This window comes from Salmo trutta, chromosome 38 (assembly GCF_901001165.1).
Source record: "Salmo trutta chromosome 38, fSalTru1.1, whole genome shotgun sequence".
In the NCBI taxonomy this organism is placed as follows: domain Eukaryota; kingdom Metazoa; phylum Chordata; class Actinopteri; order Salmoniformes; family Salmonidae; genus Salmo; species Salmo trutta.
The window spans coordinates 5,822,693-5,845,306 of NC_042994.1; the positions used below are offsets into that span (position 1 = coordinate 5,822,693).

Genomic DNA, 22,614 nt, shown 5'->3' on the forward strand with positions numbered 1-22,614 from the left:
AAAGTCTTGCCAGTTAGAGCAAGTGTAAAGCAATCACCTGCTCAACACAAAACATCATAAATTAATGTAAAGTCTTCAGCTTGAGCAAGAAACAAATAAGGATACAGAGATAAAGGAATCTAATTTACACATAAATAAGTACTAAATGCATACAGTAGGCCCTATACAGTATATGTCCACAGATATTGTTGATATACCATGGAGGTGATCAATTCACAACAGGGTTTTGAACAAGGCTCCTTCCTCTCTTGTTTTTCTTTCATAATTGAAATATTTTAATAATCTTTGGTGTTTGAAATGAAACATGTCGACTGAAGGTCTCAAGGTGAGGCGATGATGATTAAACAGACGTGGTCATGGATGGTCCTGGATGTCGGGGTCCTCAGTGCTACTTGTTACCAATCTGATGGTAGAGAACCATTGACACCACCATGGCAGCAATCTGAAACGATGACAGGTCACAAGTGTAAACGCAATATAATGGTTACGTTCCAAATGGCACCCTAATCCCTTTATAATGCACTACTCCTGAAGAGGGCCCATAGGGCTCTGGTCAAATGTTGTGCACTATGTAGGGAATAGGATGCTATTTGGGATGCAGGTAGTATTTTAACACGTGTACTGTACCTCAAGAGCAGCGATGCCCAGTCCAACAGCTCCAATGATGACAGCGTTGTCCTCGATCAGTTTCAGCAACATGGTAAAGCAGCCAGTGACATTCTGGGGAGGAAACAGTACTCCAGTATTAGAATTAGATAGTTGTATGGGGATTCAGTGATTATAAACACACAAACACAGCCTATTAAATGTAAAACCTAGCCAGGGGCAGGAGTTTTTCATGACTATGTGACCCAACCAAGTGTAAGGAAACCCTCCTGGTCTAAACAGCACATCGGATGACCCTGTATGGTACTATTAGATATCTGTACCGAGGTTTCAGCAGCAATCGCTGCACAGGTTTCAGTTGTACTACAACATGTTGGTGGGTACACAGGGTTAGTACGGTTCCCTTGAAAGGGGGATCCATGGAAGTCTGTGTAATTGCGGTATCCACAGCACTTGAACTAGGAGGGAAGCACAGAGACACAAATCATTATGACATGGTAGCATCTACAGAACACAGTAAGCAACTAGCTTAGCCAAGCACCACTACTTTCTCTGAAACCTGTAAATAATCTGCATAAGAACAACATATGCATTTATTGAGTACACAAAAGTGCGCTAATAACATCCACTGGCAGAGTGGCAGTAAATTCACTACTTAATATAGTAGTATGAATGAATGAAGTATACCTGTTCCATGGTGCCATTCCATAGTGAAGTCAGGCTCTCATCCTTCCCATAGTCTTTTTTAATCCTGGCAACAACCTTCTCACTAAGGTCCTCAAGAACTTCCTTAGCCTAAAACATACAAAACAGAACACAACCCATTTCCACAAATTCAGAAAAGCTTTACTGTCCCAACATTAGGCAATTTGATTTACTACTGTATAAAAACTGTTTTCATCTGCCAAAATGAACAAAACCACCACCAGCACAGCCAAATAAAGTTTGAAACGTTCCCATAGTTACTAATTAGTGCACTGCTTTTGACCAGGGCCCATACAGTGTTAACCACCTACCAGTGGTTGGAAGACGAGGACCACCACGCACCCAGCCACCTCTGCAATGAATATGATCAGGATGATGATAAAGAACTGGAAAGGAACAGACAAGCATACAGTGGTTAAGGGTTTGATGGGAAAAAAAAACAAAAAACAAGGGGTCAAAATTATGACCAATAAGATGGCAGGTCAGGATGATGTTAAAGAACTGGAACGAAACAAAATGGCGACAGACAAGCATACAGTGAGGGCTTCATAACAAAGCAAAAGGTAATGGGTCAAAACTATCACATTAGATCAAAGGTCAAAATTCTATAAATATATCATGGCGTATATCGACAAAGAAAGTCATTTTGCACCAAAAAATGTAAATACATTTAAAAAAAGTAACAAATAATGAATTAATCTTTCCATACCAGTATGTAAATTAAAAAATAAACAGAGTAAAAGTCAAGTTGGTATTTGTATTAAATCGATTTATGAATATTTATGTTCAATGGTCAAAGATGACACACCAGCATCAGCATACACCTGGACTCCTTCATGGCTCCACAGCACCCTAGGAAGCCCATGATCAGCAGGACCCCTCCGACCCCAATGAGCAGGTAGGCCACGTTAGCCAGCTGGCCCAGTTCTGCTGGGGCGTCCTTAATGTTGTCTAACACTCCCAGTAGAGAGCCACTGTCCACCTTCACCCACACCCCCACCGCCAGGATGGCCACACCCGCCAACTGATACACACACACACACACACACACACACACAACAGGGAGGTGGGAGAGAGAAAGAGGAGAAATAGGGGGAGGGGATAGTTTTAGTGTTTGGGATAATGTTGATGAAGAGTACAGGGAGTATACTTTGAATACTCTTTGAAAACTCTAAACCATATCATTAGAATGCGTCATGGAGAAAAGGTGAATATAAGTGGAGCAAATGTTGTCAACATCATACAAAATACGGTCATCTCTGCCAACCATTACCTGTACAATTTTTGAAAGAAATCCCGAGTATTAGCGAGTATGACAAGGCAGGTTATTCATCTTCTTACTGTGACTAAAAATGACCTACAATATTAATTCTGAGTATATAAACTCAGCAAAAAAAAGAAATGTCCCTTTTTCAGGACCCTGCCTTTCAAAGATAATTCATAAAAATCCAAATAACTTCACAGATCTTCATCGTAAAGGGTTTAGGACACTAAAGAGGCCTTTCTACTGACTCTGAAAAACACCAAAAGAAAGATGCCCAGGGTCCCTGCTCATCTGTGTGAACGTGCCTTAGGCGTGCTTCAAGGAGGCATGAGGACTGCAGATGTGGCCAGGGCAATAAATTGCAATGTCCGTACTGTGAGACGCCTAAGACAGCGCTACAGGGAGACAGGATGGACAGCTGATTGTCCTCGCAGTGGCAGACCACGTGTAACAACACCTGCACAGGATCGGTACATCCGAACATCACACCTGCGGGACAGGTACAGGATGGCAACAACAACTGCCCGAGTTACACCAGGAACGCACAATCCCTCCATCAATGCTCAGACTATCCGCAATAGGCTGAGAGAGGCTGGACTGGGGGCTTGTAGGCCTGTTGTAAGGCAGGTCCTCACCAGACATCACCGCCAACAACCTCGCCTATGGGCAGAAACCCACTGTCGCTGGACTACACAGGACTTGAAAAATGTGCTCTTCACTGACGAGTCACGATTTTGTCTCACCAGGGGTGATGGTCGGATTCACGTTTATCATTGAAGGAATGAGCGTTACACCGAGGCCTGTACTCTGGAGCGGGATCAATTTGGAGGTGGAGGGTCTGTCATGGTCTGGGGCGGTGTGTCACAGCATCATCAGACTAAGCTTGTTGTCACTTCAGGCAATTTCAACGCTGTGTGTTACAGGGAAGACATCCTCCTCCCTCATGTGGTACTCTTCCTGCAGGCTCATCCTGACATGAAGCTCCAGCATGACAATGCCACCAGCCATACTGCTCGTTCTGTGCGTGATGTCCTGCAAGACAGGAATGTCCGTGTTCTGCCTTGGCCAGCGAAGAGGCCAGATCGCAATCCCATTGAGCACGTCTGGGACATGTTGGATCAGAGGGTGAGGGCTAGGGACATTCCCCACAGAAATGTCCGGGAACTTGCAGGTGCCTTGGTGGAAGAGTGGGGTAACATCTCACACAGCAAGAACTGGCAAATCTGGTGCAGTCCATGAGGAAGAGATGCACTGCAGTACTTAATGCAGCTGGTGGCCACACCAGATACTGACTGTTACTTTTGATTTTGACCCCCCCGTTTGTTCAGGGACACATTATTCCATTTCTGTTAGTCACATGTATGTGGAACTTGTTCAGTTTATGTCTCAGTTGTTAAATCTTGATATGTTCATACAAATATTTACACATGTTAAGTTTGCTGAAAATAAACACAGTTGACAGTGAGGACATTTCTTTTTTTGCTGAGTTTAGGTAAAGTTTTCCTCAATACACAAATCTATCCTCACAAAGATATGACTGTCATTTATGGTCCCTGTGGAACTTGGATGTGACACATTCTTGTTCGGAAGTGCACTTTCTTATCCTGTTCGCTCTCTCAATGACCTTGAAAATATCTAAGGGGTCATTGACCCTAACAGGTCAGGAGGTTTGGGTTCAAAATGGCAGTTATGTGGACATCTACATGTCCAGAGTGCTAAAGAGGACAGGGGAAGTGATAACTTAATTCAAAGCCATCAAACTCCTTTCAGTACTATAAAACCTTAGTGAATTTAACAGCATATTATGCTAAAAACAGAAGCGTTCTATAGACTGTTTTGGTGTTAGTATTCTGATGGAATATAGGAGATGGGGGATAATTGAATGTTAGCTGAATAAAATTTTAAACTTACAAAGATGGCTCCATTGAAGATGAACATCATAATCTTGAGAAACCCGGAGCAACACATCTTTGCCGTCTGTTGTTTCCTTCTCCTGAAAAACAAAACTTCAATAGTGAGTTTAGGAGATCGACTTGGACATACAGAATATTTAGTCAGTTACGGTTTCAGGCCAGTGTGTGTGTGTATACATAAAACTGTAGATTTGTAACTAGACATCCAACCTGTCTGGTTACAAGATCACAGGTTTTTATACCAGGCTTGTCTGAGTCGTTACAATAACATAGGGCCTCCATGCCAGCATCCATATTAGTTACACATTAACCAGGGAGACGGTGACGGTTATGGGGCCAAAGCAAAGCTCTCTAAATATAGCATTGTATTTGTTTTCATGTAGAAATAAACTGGGTTTGGAGTTGAAATGAACAATCAGAAAAGACAACCACTGAACCAACATTTCCATTTTGTAAAGCTGTGTTGTTTGCCAGCCAAAGACTTACCAATCACAATAACTCAATAACTCTAGCTTCCTTATTTAAATTGTCAGTTCAACACCCCTCAAAAACCCTTAGACTGGTAATACAGATTCCACACCTTGAAGACAGCACCAGTCCATCTCTTTACTTGAAGTCGGAGCTACTTGGCAGATAACGGTTAATTAATGGGTCCTGGGCAAAAGTAGTGCACAAGATATGGAATAAGGGGTCATTTGGGACAGACTCAGACTTGATGTTTTATTACTAGAGGTATTTTACAAGCATTGATATTACTGGAACAGTCAAGGAGTCTTATCAGAATCTTCCTGGCAGTCACTGACCTTCAGTAGCATAGAAAACACCTCCATGAGATAGAGAATTAGCTATCAAGACCCATAATATCTTTATGGTCCGTTTCTTCAGTAGCTTGTTGGCTTTCGTGGGAATTGGAAAAGTGTCACTGGACGAGTCCAAGCCTAGTTGTTTTGGCCAAAGTTGTCTAGTGTAGCCTATTATACTTTATTATCATAGCAAAGACTCCACAAGACACATATCGTTTTGAATTGTGATGTCAATCCTGTATTTGTTTCTACTCTCTTCTCTAGTAGCTTGCTGGCTTCCTGTGAACTGGAGAAGTGTCACTGGATGAGACCAAGCCTAGTTTTAAATTGCCAGAATGACCAGGTTGTTCCTTATTGCGTCACTGTCTTTCGTGTACTTTGACAACTTTCACCTGGTACCCACAGGGCCATAAACGTCCCTGTGATCATGAAATAACAAGATTGAGAGGCAGAATGTTACCGGACTACATGTTCTTAAAACAAAGGTAAGGGTAAGTTTCCCGGACAAGGATTACATCTAGTCCTGGACTAAAAAGCATGTGTCCGTGAAACTGGCCCAAAATGTGAATTATCAACAACACCATCCCAGGAGTCTCAGTTTCCCTCTAGGTACATGACTAGTGTATGAGAATGCAGCAGCACCATATTAACAAGTCATTAATAAGATGCCATTTGATCTCATGACTGTTAGAACTTTAATGTGAACCAGTCTTTCATCCATTGGGCAAAGTTCTCCTCTTAGATACAGGGAGGTTCAAACAGCAGCAACCCGATTCATGTTAATAAGTCATTTATTAATCCCAAAAATCATCTCCCTTCTTACAGACGAAAAATAAATACAAATTATACAATGTATCAGTTAAATAGAACAATTTCCCTGGATGTATACGGTCTGACTTTCTCTTGCAAATTGGATGCAAATCTGACGCAAATGTGACCTGTGTCACAAAATGTATTACATTGAGTATTAGTTTATTTACTGAAGAAAGTACTGGCTTTCATAGAGTTTTTATGTAGCACATCAGACAAGTATGATTATATCATTGAAGTTTGTGTATAGTGGATTATTTTAAATGGAGTAGGAGAATTGAGTCTCTTACCTGTGCTGATGACTGTTGAGGTCTGAGAGGAGTGTTCGTCTCCAACAAGTTTCTATCTGGCCCTTTATCCTCACCCACCCCTTCAGGTCTCACAAACACACACAAGAGGGGAGGGATTAAGTTCCAACGCACCACTGATTGGTTTCTAGTGTAGGACAACTTCCTGGAGGCTAAAGTCCTACTAGAGGGAACTTTATGACGGAGGTGAAAACACACACACTGTAGAGGGTGAAAACACAGTGCATTCCGAAATTATTCAGACCCATTTACTTTTTCAAAACGTTGTTACGTTACAGCCTTATTCTAAAATGGATTCAATAAAACAATTCCCTCAATCTACACACAATACCCCATAATGACGAAGCGAAAACAGGTTTTTAGAACTGCTTGCAAATAAAAAAACAGAAATACCTTATTTACATAGGTATTCAGCATCTTTGGTATGAGACTCAAAATTGAGCTCAGGTGCATCCTGTTTCCATTGATCATCCTTGAGATGTTTTTACAACTTGATTGAAGTCCACCTGTGGTTAATTCAATTGATTGGACATGATTTGGAAAGGCACACACCTGCCTATATAAGGTCCCACAGCTGACAGTTCATGTCAGAGCAAACACCAAACCATGATGTCGAAGGAATTGTCCGTAGACGTCAGCCAGAGCCCGGACTTGAACCCGAACTAAAATCTCTGGATTGACCTCCCGAGTGGCACAGTGGTCTAAGGCACTGCATCTCAGTGCTAGAGGTGTCACTACAGACCCTGGTTTGATCCCGGTCTGTATCACAACCAGCTGTGATCGGGAGTCCCATAGGGTGGCGCACAATTGGCCCAGCGCCGTCCGGGTTTGGCCGGGGTAGGCCATCATTGTAAATAAGAATATGTTCTTAACTGACTTGCCTAGTTAAATGAAGGTTAATAAATATAAAAATAGCTGTGCAGCGACGCTCCCCATTCAACCTGACAGAGCTTGAGAGGATTTGCAGAGAAGAACGGGAGAACCTCCCCAAATACAGCTGTGAAAAGCTTGTAGCGTCATACCCAAGAAGACTCGAGGCTGTAATCGCTGCCAAAGGTGCTTCAACAAAGTACTGAGTAAAAGGTCTGAGTAGTTATGTAAATATTATTTTCAGTTCCTTTTAATACATTTGTAAAAATGTCTAAACCTATTTTTGCTTTGTCATTATGGGGTAGCGTGTAGATTGATGAAGGGAAAAAAAACTATTTTATACATTTTATAATAAGTCCAATGTAACAAAATGTGGAAAAAGTCAAGGGGTCTGAACACTTTCCGAATGCACTGTATGCTGAACTTATGTCACGTTCCTCTTCGGGATCTATTGAACCTCAAGAAGACAAAGTATTTCAACCTCCCTTCCATTCAAAGGTATGGTATAGCACTCCCTCAATGTTTACTGCGTGGCTCATCATTTATTTCTAGACCAGGAAAACCTTTTGTCATAACCTGCACACGTTGACGTCACTCAGCCAAGTGTTCTGACCTGTCGCTAAGTCCAATAAGCACTGCTGTCATTTTCTTTTGCCAACAACCCAAATGGCTCCCTATTCCCTATGTGGTGCACTACTTTTGACCAGGACCTATAGGGAATAGGGTGCCATTTGGGACACAGCCAAACCTGTCCCTCTACTCTTATCCCTTTTATGAATGGAACATCGGGAGATAAGAAACATTTAGATGATGTCTAAGGTAGACCTACTAGTTCTATGTCAAATGACCACAAACAATGGCAACAAGGAAACTGTACTCCAACACCAAGAAATTCCCAAGGAAATGTATTCATACATGTTGACTGACATGGGAGTTCATAGCACTCACCTTACAGTATACAGTCATTAGAAGCCGTTTCTACGACTGAACCATTGAATGAGGAAGTCACTACATGTTACTAAGCAGTTACTGTAATTGAACGTAGGCAAATTAAGATATTTTGGGATGAAAGGAGATACACCTGACTTCATTAAATTTTTTATTTCGTTCATTTGAGGGGATTGAGCAGACAGTCATTAACTGAAATTAATCAAACTAAATCATGCTATGACTTTTACATTTGACCTGAGCACTAAAACATGAACCTATAAAACACAACCAGACCATACACAAATATAGTAAGGAGCTTTTCCATTTAATGTCAGATGTAGAATCTAATAGCTCATTCAGTTCCAGTAGTTAGTGGGACAGTGCAGGGCAGGAAGGTCCAGCATGGTTGGCGGTCAATTCCTTTTCAATTCAGCCAATGCAGGGAGTAAACTGAAATTCTAAATTCTCCTCAACGCTACTCCATAAGAATAAAAATGGAATTGGAATTTCAGTTCAGTTCCTGAATTGACTGTATTGAAATAAAATTGACCCCCAACATCTAGTTGAATCGAGAAACTTTGGCAAGTTGGTTGGTCAGTCATAGTTGACCTGACATTTTGGTTTTACAGTGTATAGGCTACAGATGAACATTCCTAAGCAATAGTCTCATAAGCCAGCCCTCTAGACGCTCCCTTAGTATAGGGCCTTGAGTTTTTCCACCACGCAGCCAGGAGAAACTCAGGGCCCTACATTGTCGTTGACGTTAAGCAGACCCACCTGAGCTATTGACACTATTAGAGGGTGCTTCCATTATTGCTGCAGTAACATTCAACATCCACATGGGGGCAGTATGAGCAAGACAATCAAACAGAATCTGAACTGCAGCACTGAACATCGGTTCTCAGGCTCGGCTTGGGTTGTGGGAAGGTTCCCAGATGAAGTCTCCCCTATGTACAGATCTAGGATCAGCTTACCCTCCCCAATCCTAACCATTAGTGGGGGGAATGTAAAACTGACCCAAGATCAGCGTCTAGGGGCAACTTCACCCTACTCTGGGAAGCTTATCCTATAGCTAAATACATTCCATCAACTCATTCTAAACAAAAGGACTGATGTGAAATTTGTTTTTAGAAGCAAAGTGAGTGCAAGAGACTGGGGAACAGGTCGGTAATAGGGATAGTAGCAACAATGTTATACAAAACCAAAAAGTACATTCACAACGCTAGATTTCTGGCAAGTCAATGAGCGTGTGTGGGAGTGGTTGTGTATTACATTTTTTCAGTGTGTGTGTGTGTGCACACGAGCATGTATACCGTATGTATGTTTAAGGCGTTATCAGCAGGAGCAGCCACCCTTGTCTGGGGGCGAGTCCTGTAGGCTGGGGCCCTTGTGATTGGCCAATGGGCTGGGCTCCCCATTCACGCTCTCGCTCATCTTCTCGCAGATGACGTCGACGAGACGCTCAAACACCTGCTTCACGTTGATGTTGTCTTTGGCACTGGCCTCGAAGAACTGGAACCCTGAAGAAAGAGAGGGAGGAGAACAGGGAAACAAAGGATTACTAGAAGCAACAAGCCTAGCAAAAGACTGTCTTATTGTGTTCTCTGTGAGTGTATATGTTGAACTTTTCAGATACAGTATTTGTTTATTTTCTGGGTGTGTACTGTATATATACCAATGTTAGTCTGTCTTTTAAGGTTGCGAGAGACAGGAGACAGACGAGTATATATATATATATATGCGTGTGTGTGTGTGTGTGCATCTCTCCTACCCAGTTCATCAGCCAGACTCTGACCATCCTCAGAAAGAGAGAGTGTGAGAGGCAGACAGTGTGTGTATTCTCTCCTACCCAGTTCGTCAGCCAGTCTCTGACCATCCTCCGCTGGTACCAGCCTGTCGTCCTCCAGGTCAGCCTTGTTCCCCACCAGGATCACCTGGGCGTTGTCCCACGAGTACGTTTTGATCTGGGTCGCCCTGGACAACGGACAACGACAATCAATGTACGACTTTCATAACAATAGTATGTATCTGTTACTGTATATAACCTCAGAGGTAAATAGTGTTGGAAAACCCTTGCATTCCTGCTGTTTCATGACTTAACATGATTTTCTAACAACAGATAAGGGAGAAAGCAGAGCCCCATGGGAGTACTGTACCCACCAGTCCTGTGCACACACACACACACACACAGTGAGAGTTAGTGTGAATGTCTGTGTCAAACTGAATAAACTTTATTGATACCAGAAGGGTATATGACCCACCAGTCCTGCACAGCGTAGAAGGAGTCCTGGTTGGTGATATCATACATGAGCAGGAAGCCCATGGCTCCTCTGTAGTAGGCTGTGGTGATGGTCCTGTAACGCTCCTGGCCTGCCGTGTCCTGTCACACACAGTTATTTTAAAGAGTTAGTTCACATTGCCCCAGCCCAGCAAAAGCCATGAGGGCAATCCATCATAGAGATACATGGTGCCATACCTTATGTGAGTAGTGGGGGAGTATTAGGGGTTAACTGTAGCCTACTCAGCACAAGGAAAGAAGACAATGATTAACCCATAAGCACAGCAGAGCAGAGGGAAATCCATGTCAAGACAGCCCTCATGTTTCCACACCCTCTATGTACACCAGGATACAATGGCACCAATGCAGAATACTGTAAACCCGGTCAAACTAACAGAACCCACAACTATAGGGCAAGGAGTTATTCCATCCTGAGCAGGAAAAACTCTGGGCCCTAGTTATAGTAGCTGTAACTAGGACCTGGAAGTTGTTCCTGGCCAGGCCACTAGCAATAACACCTCAACGAATAATCCATATTACAACTAAGCTAATATGGATGGTTTATCTAGAAAGCAACATATCAGCGGTCATAAAGATATGACCAGTAATTTAGTGTAGTAGTGAGTAAGCTACTGCGACAGAATCTTGTAGGCACCCTTTTCCCTATACCTACATAGTGCACTAGTTCACTAAGTAGTTCACTACATAGGTAATAGGGTGCCATTTGGGACACAGACCTAATCTTCTTCTTGTGAGAATCCTATCTATCTGACAGACAGTAATATTGTAAAATACATTTATAGGGCAGCAAGTAGCCTAGCAGTCAAGAACGTTGGGCCAGTAACCGAAAGCTTGCTGGTTCGAATCCCTGAGCTGACTAGGTAAAAAAATGGACTTAACCCTAGTTCCTCCTGTAAGTCGCTCTGGATAAGAGAGTCTGCTAAATGACTAAAATGTATTGGGTGTCAGATTGCACTGTAAGCATATTAGAAAGCAGAGACAGCAACACAGCCTTCTGCATCTTTTATGAAGTGGACATCAAGGGATGATGTTCAACGTCAAGTGTGGTTAGCCTGTCAAGGTATAGGGGGCAGTATTTTCGATTTCGGATGAAAAACGTGCCCAGAGTAAACTGCCTAATACTCGGGCCCAGAGTCAAATATTTGCATATTATTAGTAGATTTGGATAGAAAACACTGAAGTTTATAAAACTGTTTGAATGATGTGAGTATAACAGAACTCATATGGCAGGCAAAAACCTGAGAAAAATCCATCCAGGAAGTGGGAAATCTGATGCTTGTAGTCTTTTCAAGTCATTGCCTATCTAACACACAGTAATTTAGGGTTCATTTTGCACTTCCTAAGGCTTCCACTAGATGTCAACAGTCTTTAGAACCTAGTTTCAGGCTTTTGCGGTGAACACAGAGAGAACAAGAAGGCCGGGAAGTTGGTGACTCAGAAAATGACATGAGTTGTGGCGCACGTTCACGTGATGAGGTAGCTGTGTTCCATAACGTTTTTCAAGACATTGGAATCGTCCGGTTGGAATATTATTGAAGTTTTATGTTAAAAAGGCCCTAAAGATTGATGCTATACAACGTTTGCCATGTTTCAACGAACGTCAATAGAACTTTCTTTGACTTTGTCGTGAACTTCTGTCTGCGCTTCCTACATTTGGAGTAGCTTACTGAACGCGCTAAGAACAAGGAGGTATTTGGACATAAATTATGGACTTTATTGAACAAAACAACATATATTGTGGACCTGGGATTCCTGGAAGTGCCTTCTGATGAAGATCAAAGGTAAGTGAATATTTATAATGCTATTTATGACTTTAGATGACTCCAAAATGGCAGGTATCTGTATTGAGTGATGTATTTTTCTGAGCGAAGTACTCAGATTATTGCAAAGTGTGCTTTCCCCGTGAAGCTTTTTTGAAATCTGTCACAGCGGTTGCATTCAGGAGATGTTTATCTATAATTCTTTGAATAACAGTTTAATATTTTATCAACGTTTATGATGAGTATTTTTGTAAATTGTTGTGCTGATTCACCGTCAGTTTTGGAGGAAAAATATTTTCTGAACATCACACGCCAATGTAAAATAGGATTTTTGGATATAAATATGAACTTTATCGAACAAAACATACATGTATTGTGTAACATTGAGTCCTAGGAGTGTCATCTGATGAAGATCGTCAAAGGTTAGTGCTTAATTTTAACTGTATTTATGTTTTTTGTGACCCCTCTCCTGCTTGGAAAATGGCTGTGTGGTTTTTCTTGTGTTGGCACTGTCCTAACATAATCTAACTTTATGCTTTCGCCATAAAGCCTTTTTGAAATCGGACAATGCGGTTGGATTAAGGAGAGGTTTATCTTTAAAATGGTGTAAAATAGTTGTATGTTTGAGAACTTTGAATTATGACGTTTTGAATTTGGCGCTGTGATTTTTCACTGGCTGTTGAATAGTGTGAACCGTGGGTGGGACGGTAGCGTCCCACGTAGCCCTGAGAAGTTAACGACTCATGGTGTAATTGTAACAACATACAGGAACTCAAGTCCTTTTGTTCACCTGACCTAGAATTCCTCACAGCATAGCGTCCCACGCAGCCCTGAGAAGTTAACATCGAGTGTGAGAGATATAGTCTACGTCCAAAATGGCACCCTATTCCCCATAGTGCACTACATGGGCCCTGGTCAAAAGTAGTGAATGAGGGAATAGGGTGCCAATTCAGATACTGTACATAATACAGTAAACAAGCACCATGTTTCAAGCAACTGTGGGCCCCTCTGATCTGTATAGCTGTTATTTCAGTGGACAAACATCCTGCTCACTCAGCATACCATCATCAGAGAGAGCAGCCTGCTGGAACTTAAGGGTAAAACATTTTTTTCTGAGAATGAATGTTGTTATTAGCAAAAACTTCCTCTCCTTCCTCCCTTGTTCTGAGTTGGCTGGTAAAACAAGCCAGGCGAACATAGCAGGCAAAAAGGCACATTAACAAGCAAGAATGTGCACAAGGATCCTCACACATACACACACCTTCCCTCAAGTTTGACACCCCTTCCCTATAACCTTTGACCCCCTTGCTGCCAGCTCTTAGGAAACTTTTGGGAAAAAACATGTTTGACCAAATACAATGCTATTTCTCTGTAAACAAATTAACATACTTTCAGCATGCTTACATAGAGAAGGGCACTCAACGTGTACTGCACTGACACAAATGACTGAAAGAAGATTGTGGGAGTTATACTGTTTTCAGCGCAGCCTTTAATATTATTGACCATAACCTGTTGTTGAGAAAACGTATGGCTTTTCAACCTCAACTATGAATCCACGATATGGCAATCTATATAATAGAACTGAGAGGGCTTTCTTTGATGGAAGCTTCTCTAATGTCAAACATGTCAAGTGTGGTGTACCGAAGGGCAGCTCTCTAGGCCCTCTACTCTTTTCTATTTTTACTAATGACCTGTACTGGCACTAAACAAAGCATTTGTGTCCATGTATGCTGATGATTCAACCATATACATGTCAGCAACCACAGTTAATAAAGTCACGGAAAGCCTTAAAGAGTGGCAGTCAGTTTTGGAATGGGTAGCCAGTAATAAACTGGTCCTGAACATCTCTAAAACTAAGAGCATCGTATTTGTTACAAATCATTCCCTAAGTTCTAGACCTCAGCTGAATCTGGCTGTTGAATAAGTTGAAGAGACAAAATTACTTGGTGTTACCTTAGATTGTAAACTGTCATGGTCAAAACATCTAGATTCAATAGTTGTTCAGATGGGGAGAGGTCTGTCCGTAATAAAGAGATGCTCTGCTTTTTTTGACACCACACTCCAAAATGCAAGTCCTGCAGGCTCTAGTTTTATCTTATCTTGATTGTTGTCCAGTCGTGGTCGAGTGCTGCAAGGAAAGATCTAGTTATGCTGCAGCTGGCCCAGAACAGAGTGGCACGTCTTGCTCTTCATTGTAATCAGAGGGCTAATAGAAATATGATGCATGCCAGTCTCTCTTGGCTCAGAGTTGAGGAGAGACTGACTGCATCACTTAGTGTTTTTATAAGAAAAATGAATGTGTTGGAAATTCCAAATAGTTTGCCTAGTCAGCTTACACACAGCACTGACACACACACTTACTCCAGCAGACATGCCACCGGTGGTCTTTTCACAGTCCCCAGGTCCAGAATAAATTCAAGAAAACGTACAGTATTATACAAAGCCAAGAGTGCATGGAACTCCCATCTCATATAGATCAAGTGAACAGCAAACCTGGTTTCAAAAAACAAATAAAGCAACACCTCACGGCACAAAACCTCTCCCCATGTGACCTACTTGTTGTGTACGTACTGACATGTCTGTGGAAATGATAGATGCACACACACACTACATGTTAATGTTTTTAAATGTATATATTTTGTAAAGTATTGTCTTTTTCCAGTACGACTAGCTGTCGCCATTGGCGTCGGCTAACGGGGATCCTAATGAATCAAAATCAAACCCCATCTTACCCAGATCTGTAGCTTGACCCTCTTTTCGTTGCGGTAGACTGTCTTAACCTTGAAGTCGATGCCCACGGTGGAGACGAAGGCAGAGGTAAAGGAGTCATCAGCGTAGCGGAAGAGTAAGCTGGTCTTCCCCACGCTGCTGTTGCCGATGATCAGCAGCTTGAACATGTAGTCAAAGTTCTGGTCCGCGGCATCCTTCTGGGCCTGGGTCTGCTGCTGGCCGGCACCGGGGTCGCTCGCCAGCGCCATCTAGGAGCGGAGAGGAGGAAACAGTTGAAGCGGTGCAACTCCTAGACCAGGGGTGCGTTCAGTACGACACACTGTTATAACGTTTAATTCCACGGAAACGGTCCAGTACCGAACGACCAGTTAAAGAACGTTTTGATTATGGTGGCCCAGAGGTCAATTGAGTTTTGCAATTTCAAATGGTCATATTTTTTAGGCCTCACCTCACCCACATACCTTATGAAACTATTCAATATTTGGTCAGTCATTGGTCCCGACTATGTGATGATCAGGGTGAATTTATGACAATGTTGAGAGTCAGCAGGTTTCCTCCATAACTCTCGCTCGCCCTCTCCATTTTCCTGCATCATGATTAAAAGCCAGAGTATCCTGTCCTCTCCTCCACCCCATCCCTCTCTTCGCTATAGTCCTGTCCTGCAGTATGAATAAAAAGCCAGGGGTAATTCCACAGTAACGGAATTACACTTAAAATGTATGCCAAACAAAAACCATTGATTTCAAAAAGTTTAACAAACCATACAACTCTATGCACAAGGACTACTTTTAATAATAGAAGACTGAATATTTTACAAAAACACATTCACTGGAAGATCTGTGCAGATGCAAAGTTTGGTAACAGAATAATGTGTGTGTCCACATTTCCTAAAATATCTGCTCTGAATAAAGATTCAACAATGTCTGCAGAAAGAATGGGGTGTCAGCGATAACATGACACATTGACTTTGGAGAAATATAGATATTTTGGTTATTGAACTACAGTAAGTGAAGTCTATTTACACCCGGTAACAAAATGTGTACTCAACTCTAGTCTGATCTACTCTATTTCTTTACCTCTGCTGTGCAAACTTGTGAACCCAACTGTAGTTTGTGAATACTATGATTTCCCCCATTGTAGCCAATTCTAGATTTGGTAATGGAATTGAGTTTTACAAACAAAATTGATATCAGTAAAAACACTAATTGATTGGTATACCTTCACTTGTTACATTCATTATCCTCCCTCCTAATGAGAGAGAGACATTAGAAAATATCTTAAAAGATAAGTGGGTTTTTGGTAACGGAATTAAGGCAAAGAGCAATGTTTCTTAAACTTAGAGTTTACAAACTAAATATATACTGAACAAAAATCTAAAACGCAAAATGTAGTGTTGGTCCCATGTTTCATGAGCTGAAATAAATGATCCAAGAAAATTGTTCAATCGCACACAAAAAGCTTATTTCTCTCAATTGTAGTGCACACATTTGTTTACATCCCTGTTCGTGAGCATGTCTCCTTTGCCAAGATAATCCATCCACCTGACAGCTGTGGCATATCAAGAAGCTGATTAAACAGCATGATCATTACACAGGTGCACCTTGTGCTGGGGACAATAAAAGGTCACTAAAATGTGCAGTTGTGTCACACAATACAATGTCTCAAGTTGAGGGAGTGTGCAATTGGCAGGAATATCCACCAGATGTGTTGCCAGAGAATTTAATGTTAATTTCTCTACCATAAGCCGCCTCCAACGTACTCTTAGAGAATTTGTCAGTACATCCAGTTGGACTTACAAACGCAGACCACATGTATGGCGTCGTGTGGGCGAGCAGTTTGCTGATGTCAACGTTGTAAACAGAGTGCCATTTTATTTTACTAGGCAAGTCAGCTAAGAACAAATTCTTATTTCAATGACGGCCTAGGAACAGTGGGTTAACTGCCTTGTTCAGGGGCAGAACGACAGATTTTTACCTTGTCAGCTCGGGGATTCGATCTTGCAACCTTTCGGTTACTAGTCCAACGCTCTAACCACTAGGCTACCTGCTCCCCATAGCAGTGGGGTTGATACGGACAGGCATAAGCTACGGACAATGAACACAATTGCATTTCATTAATGGCAATTTGAATGCACAGATACTTTTTTTGTGATGAGATCGTGAGGCCCATTGTCGTGCTTCACTGTAGCTTCATTCACCGCATTCGATCTACAAACACATAGCCTATTAGCTACTTACACATTAACTCAGCACCAGGATTAAAAAACATAATTTATTACATAATGAGGGATCTGTTAGCAGAAAAAGTATTTTGTTAACAAAAGGTAAACAAATAAGCTTGCTTTACAGAACCATCTTTTTTGTGCAGTTTTACAGAACATTTCCTGCAATTCTAAACAATTTGCTATGGGGTGGAGATACATTGTCACTGTTTTAAAGCACATTTTCTGCAATTCTACCATTACTTTTTTTGCCTTGACCTATGCAAGGTTAATATGATATCTGAGTGAAAGTGTGAAAGTGACTAACAAAATCAATGGTTGGCCCCTGGAGGTCAGGACCCCTGGGCACGTGGCCGGTAGGTAATTCGGCCATGATTACTACAAGTTTAGATAGCTGTCTAGTCTAACTAGACTAATTTACCAATCTACATTTTGTTTTACAAACATGAGTTAATTGAGTGACTGTCAGTGAGTGAAAAAAGGAAATCTGCTGCAACCAAGTTGGGAAATTGCACTTTTTGTATTCTATTATTCTAACTCTCAACAGTAAGTAAAGACTCCGACTGAGTTCCAAAAAACATTTCAAATAAAGATCCGGACCTCGGTGTCCTCACGGCCGTGTATACAGTGGGGGAAAAAAGTATTTGTTCCCCTGCTGATTTTGTACGTTTGCCCACTTACAAAGAAATGATCAGTCTATAATTTTAATAGTAGGTTTATTTGAACAGTGAGAGACAGAATAACAACAAAAAAATACAGAAAAACGCATGTCAAAAAAGTTATAAAATTATTTGCATTTTAATGAGGGAAATAAGTATTTGACCCCTCTGCAAAACATGACTTAGTACTTGGTGGCAAAACCCTTGTTGGCAATCACAGAGGTCAGACGTTTCTTGTAGTTGGCCACCAGGTTTGCACACATCTCAGGAGGGATTTTGTCCCACTCCTCTTTGCAGATCTTCTCCAAGTCATTAAGGTTTCGAGGCTGACGTTTGGCAACTCAAACCTTCAGCTCCCTCCACAGATTTTCTATGGGATTAAGGTCTGGAGACTGGCTAGGCCACTCCAGGACCTTAATGTGCTTCTTTTTGAGCCACTCCTTTGTTGCCTTGGCCGTGTATTTTGTGTCATTGTCATGCTGGAATACCCATCCACGACCCATTTTCAATGCCCTGGCTGAGGGAAGGAGGTTCTCACCCAAGATTTGACGGTACATGGCCCCGTCCATCGTCCCTTTGATGCGGTGAAGTTGTCCTGTCCCCTTAGCAGAAAAACACCCCCAAAGCATAATGTTTCCACCTCCATGTTTGATGGTGGAGATGGTGTTCTTGGGGTCATAGGCAGCATTCCTCCTCCTCCAAACACAGCGAGTTGAGTTGATGCCAAAGAGCTCCATTTTGGTCTCATCTGACCACAACACTTTCACCCAGTTGTCCTCTGAATCATTCAGATGTTCATTGGCAAACTTCAGACGGGCATGTATATGTATTCTTGAGCAGCGGGACCTTGCGGGCGCTGCAGGATTTCAGTCCTTCACGGCGTAGTGTGTTACCAATTGTTTTCTTGGTGACTATGGTCCCAGCTGCCTTGAGATCATTGACAAGATCCTCCCGTGTAGTTCTGGGCTGATTCCTCACCGTTCTCATGATCATTGCAACTCCACGAGGTGAGATCTTGCGTGGAGCCGAGGGATATTGACAGTTCTTTTGTGTTTCTTCCATTTGCGAATAAATCACACCAAATGTTGTCACCTTCTCACCAAGCTGCTTGGCGATGGTCTTGTAGCCCATTCCAGCCTTGTGTAGGTCTACAATCTTGTCCCTGACATCCTTGGAGAGCTCTTTGGTCTTGGCCATGGTGGAGAGTTTGGAATCTGATTGATTGATTGCTTCTGTGGACAGGTGTCTTTTATACAGGTAACAAACTGAGATTAGGAGCACTCCCTTTAAGAGTGTGCTCCTAATCTCAGCTCGTTACCTGAATAAAAGACACCTGGGAGCCAGAAATCTTTCTGATTGAGAGGGGGTCAAATACTTATTTCCCTCATTAAAACGCAAATCAATTTCTAACATTTCTGACATGCGTTTTTCTGGATATTTTTGTTGTTATTCTGTCTCTCACTGTTCAAATAAACCTACCATTAAAATTATAGACTGATCCTTTCTTTGTCAGTGGGCAAACGTACAAAATCAGCAGGGGATCAAATACTTTTCCCCCCACTGTATGCCTCAACTTCTCAAAAATATAGACTGATTCGGAACCCAATTTGACACGCTCCTATAAACGTCACACGTTCATGCTCATGGGTCCTTTTACATGGAAATGACCCCAGAATGCCCACTTCTCTCTCTAGCTCTCCTCCATCTCTCTCTCTCCTGGCCTGGAGCATATGAGGGACACTGAGCTGAGCTGAGCAGTGCTCTTTGCCTGATTAAGACCGTTTCCTTGGCAACCAGCTCAGCACAAACCATCCAGGGCCATAAAAACTCATCTGGCCAACACAAACTAAGCATTAGAGACCCAACAGACACACACTGAATACAGTAACACGACTAGAAGAAACCAGGGCGTGTTAATGTTGCCAAAATAGTACTTGCATCTCAATTCTGACTGCATCCATGTTGGCATCTATGTTTGCGGCCTTTATGGGGAGAATTGACCCATACGAACGCATTCAATTTCAATGTAGGCCTTTTTATCAATCATAAAACCACACAGGTATATTACCCTCCTTCAAAAGGGGCATTCAAAAGCAAAGATACTACACATGAGTGATCCAGTGCCCTTTAAAATGGAGGTATATTAAGTAAAAATGACATATTCAACTCGTAACAGTTGGGAACATTCCAAGTAGATTTCAATATGTTTCAACCTGAGGCTGGAATCATTGTTGTATGTGACAAGGTGTAGGTGACGTGACCCAGAGGAAGAGGGACTTGAGTCACAGTGGTGGTAGAAGGCAGGAAGGAATCAGGACATGATGCAACGTTCCACTCACTGTACATAGTGGGCATACCTAAAAATACCCTAGTCTACAGTGCACTACCTCTGATCAGAACCACATAGCTGGGGTGTGTTTGTTTGTTTATGTGGATGGAAAAGGTAAAGGAGGTCACTTGTTTGAGGTGATGGGTGGGACGCTTTTAATTCCTCCCAACCGGATATGATGACCCAAACAATTTATGGTTGTGTGCGGAATGGCACCATATTCCAAGAGTATATCCCGAATGGCACCCTATTTCCAAGTGGTGCACTGGGGAGTGCCATTTGGAACGCAAACATGACAATATCATGCATGTACGGCCAATAGACTATAAGACTAATATAAAAATGTAAACCGTTGAACTGCCTGCTCAAAAAGTAAACCATAAGGCAATAAATTCCCAATTCAAATTGGCCAACAGCTTTCGTTATTTTATTTATTTACAGTTGACGGTAATAGATCTGTACACATACGCCTAGTCTACTCTACTTTGATATAGTAGGCCTTAAGCATACAAAATAATGAGAACACTGGTTGTAGGCACTTGCTGAAAGCTTTTTACATAGAGAAACTCAGGAAGGCAACAGCTGTCCCAAAACCACACGAGCGGTCCTAGTCTAAACTGATTGTAGCCTTTTGCGGGGGGAAAAAATGATAAAAAACACTCAACTTTGAGTTTGACAATAATGAAAGTGATGCATCTCAAAGATGCATCTCCGGGCTTCCATATGGCAATATCTCATTGCTTTACAGCATGAAAAGAACCAAAACACAAAACCTCACAAGAAATGCTCCTGAAAATACTGTCTTTTTTTCCCTTCCTTTACCTCAAATCCAGTGTGTGAATCGTTTTTTCGTCCACTCCCTCCTCCCGTTCCAACTCGATGTGTCTGTCTTTTCTCTCGCCTACTGTACGGTACTACCGGATCTCATGCTCGCTCCTCCGTAGATGTTTGCGATATGGAAGGCTGCGGAAGTTTCCCTATATTAATCCAGTGTCACCGACAGACGGACTCAGAGAACAGCAATGAATCCACGTTCACACAACCTCTAAACATACAAACTCTGTACGTAGTGTTGCCCGTTTGCTGAACTTCAAAGGTAGTTAACGAGTGCCGTGCGCACAGGGGTGCGCGATATGCATTTCAATATTGTTTATTTTTGTTGTATTGTTAGTTTTTCTCTTATTTTCTCTCCCTCTCGTTCAACAAAGTTTACATTGCTACAGTTCAGCGGAAATGTATAGTCAACCAGGCAAACAAATACAAGATTCTCCACCTTTTCCTCTACAACAGTTACTCAAATATTGTAGGCCTACATTGCTAAATATTAAATCGACATAGATGAGAATACATACAATGAACAGCGTAGTTAAATAAAAACCCAATCAGCTTTAGTATCAGCGATAGTGAGCTATGTAGGCATATGAGCAGGGTTTCAAAATTCCATTGTCTTTACCAAAATGCCCCGGTTTTCCACAAATCCTGGTTGGAAATTCCTGGAATTAGGAGGGAATAAGAAATCCTGGAAAACTCCTACCAGCATTTCCTTAAAACCGGGGAATTTGGGGAAAGTTACCAGAATGGTGCAAGCCTGTGTATTAGACACCTGTTGACATATTTATACCACTAACTAAACCGTGGGAATGTATTTCTATCTTATCGTGGAGGATACCCAACCCACATTACGGTTTTGATTGAATAGGGCCTTATGCATTACTGAGAAGTTCCGACTAGCACCTGAATGCTGCATTATTCTTCATTCAGCCTTCTGAATGTCCACCCCCACAGCCAAGTGATGAAGGCAGTCTAGCATACAGTACAGTCCAGCTGACACAGAGAAATATGAAAGGTATAGTCTAGCTGACTGGCCTGTATCACCCAGGGCTTTGACTGATCATATAAATAATGCTCCTTCCTGCATGAGAAACAGAAGTATGCTACAGATCCTGGGCACAAGGCCAAATGGCACCCTACACATATAGTGCACTACTTTTGACCAGAGCCCTATGGTGTGTGGTCAAAAGTAGTGCACTATATAGGGAATATGGTGTCATTTGGGACACAGGTTCTGGGGGATTGAGATGCAGGAGGCCTGCCATATTGCAGTAGAGTGGATGAGTGGGTTTTTAATTGGAGCTGTGTGCTCTGAGAAGCATTACAAATATCTTCTGCATGACTGCAATGCACCACTTATCTCAATTGTTCTGACTGGGCATAGTTGTCTGGCTCTTAATAATAAGCCATAGGATGGACTGAGTTAACATTAAGTATTCTCACTATTTCTATCTTTATCTAAATACTGTAATCAAATCCTATTTTAAATATAACGTTTAACATACAAAACAAATTCCTATCTTTTAGTTATCCAATATAACATAAAAAAGAAAAAAAAAAAAAAATAATAATTCTA

General features: G+C 41.9%; 2 protein-coding genes across 2 annotated transcripts; both read right to left on the reverse strand.

Annotated features, from left to right (window-relative positions):
* Window positions 1-208: 208 nt before the first annotated feature.
* LOC115178184 (tetraspanin-1) lies at window positions 209-6,493 on the reverse strand. The gene is made up of 8 exons (XM_029739248.1): window positions 6,392-6,493; window positions 4,487-4,568; window positions 2,120-2,335; window positions 1,623-1,697; window positions 1,294-1,401; window positions 930-1,064; window positions 628-720; window positions 209-442 (listed from the first exon to the last, which is right to left on the reverse strand). The coding sequence occupies exons 2-8, from the start codon at window positions 4,541-4,543 to the stop codon at window positions 389-391; spliced, it is 738 nt and encodes a 245-aa protein (XP_029595108.1). The 5' UTR covers window positions 4,544-4,568; window positions 6,392-6,493; the 3' UTR covers window positions 209-388.
* A 1,872-nt stretch (window positions 6,494-8,365) lies between these two features.
* LOC115178821 (ras-related protein Rab-3D) lies at window positions 8,366-21,667 on the reverse strand. The gene is made up of 5 exons (XM_029740163.1): window positions 21,030-21,667; window positions 15,001-15,246; window positions 10,471-10,589; window positions 10,059-10,183; window positions 8,366-9,729 (listed from the first exon to the last, which is right to left on the reverse strand). Exons 2-5 carry the CDS (start codon window positions 15,244-15,246, stop codon window positions 9,545-9,547), a joined length of 675 nt encoding a protein of 224 aa, XP_029596023.1. The 5' UTR covers window positions 21,030-21,667; the 3' UTR covers window positions 8,366-9,544.
* Window positions 21,668-22,614: the final 947 nt, after the last annotated feature.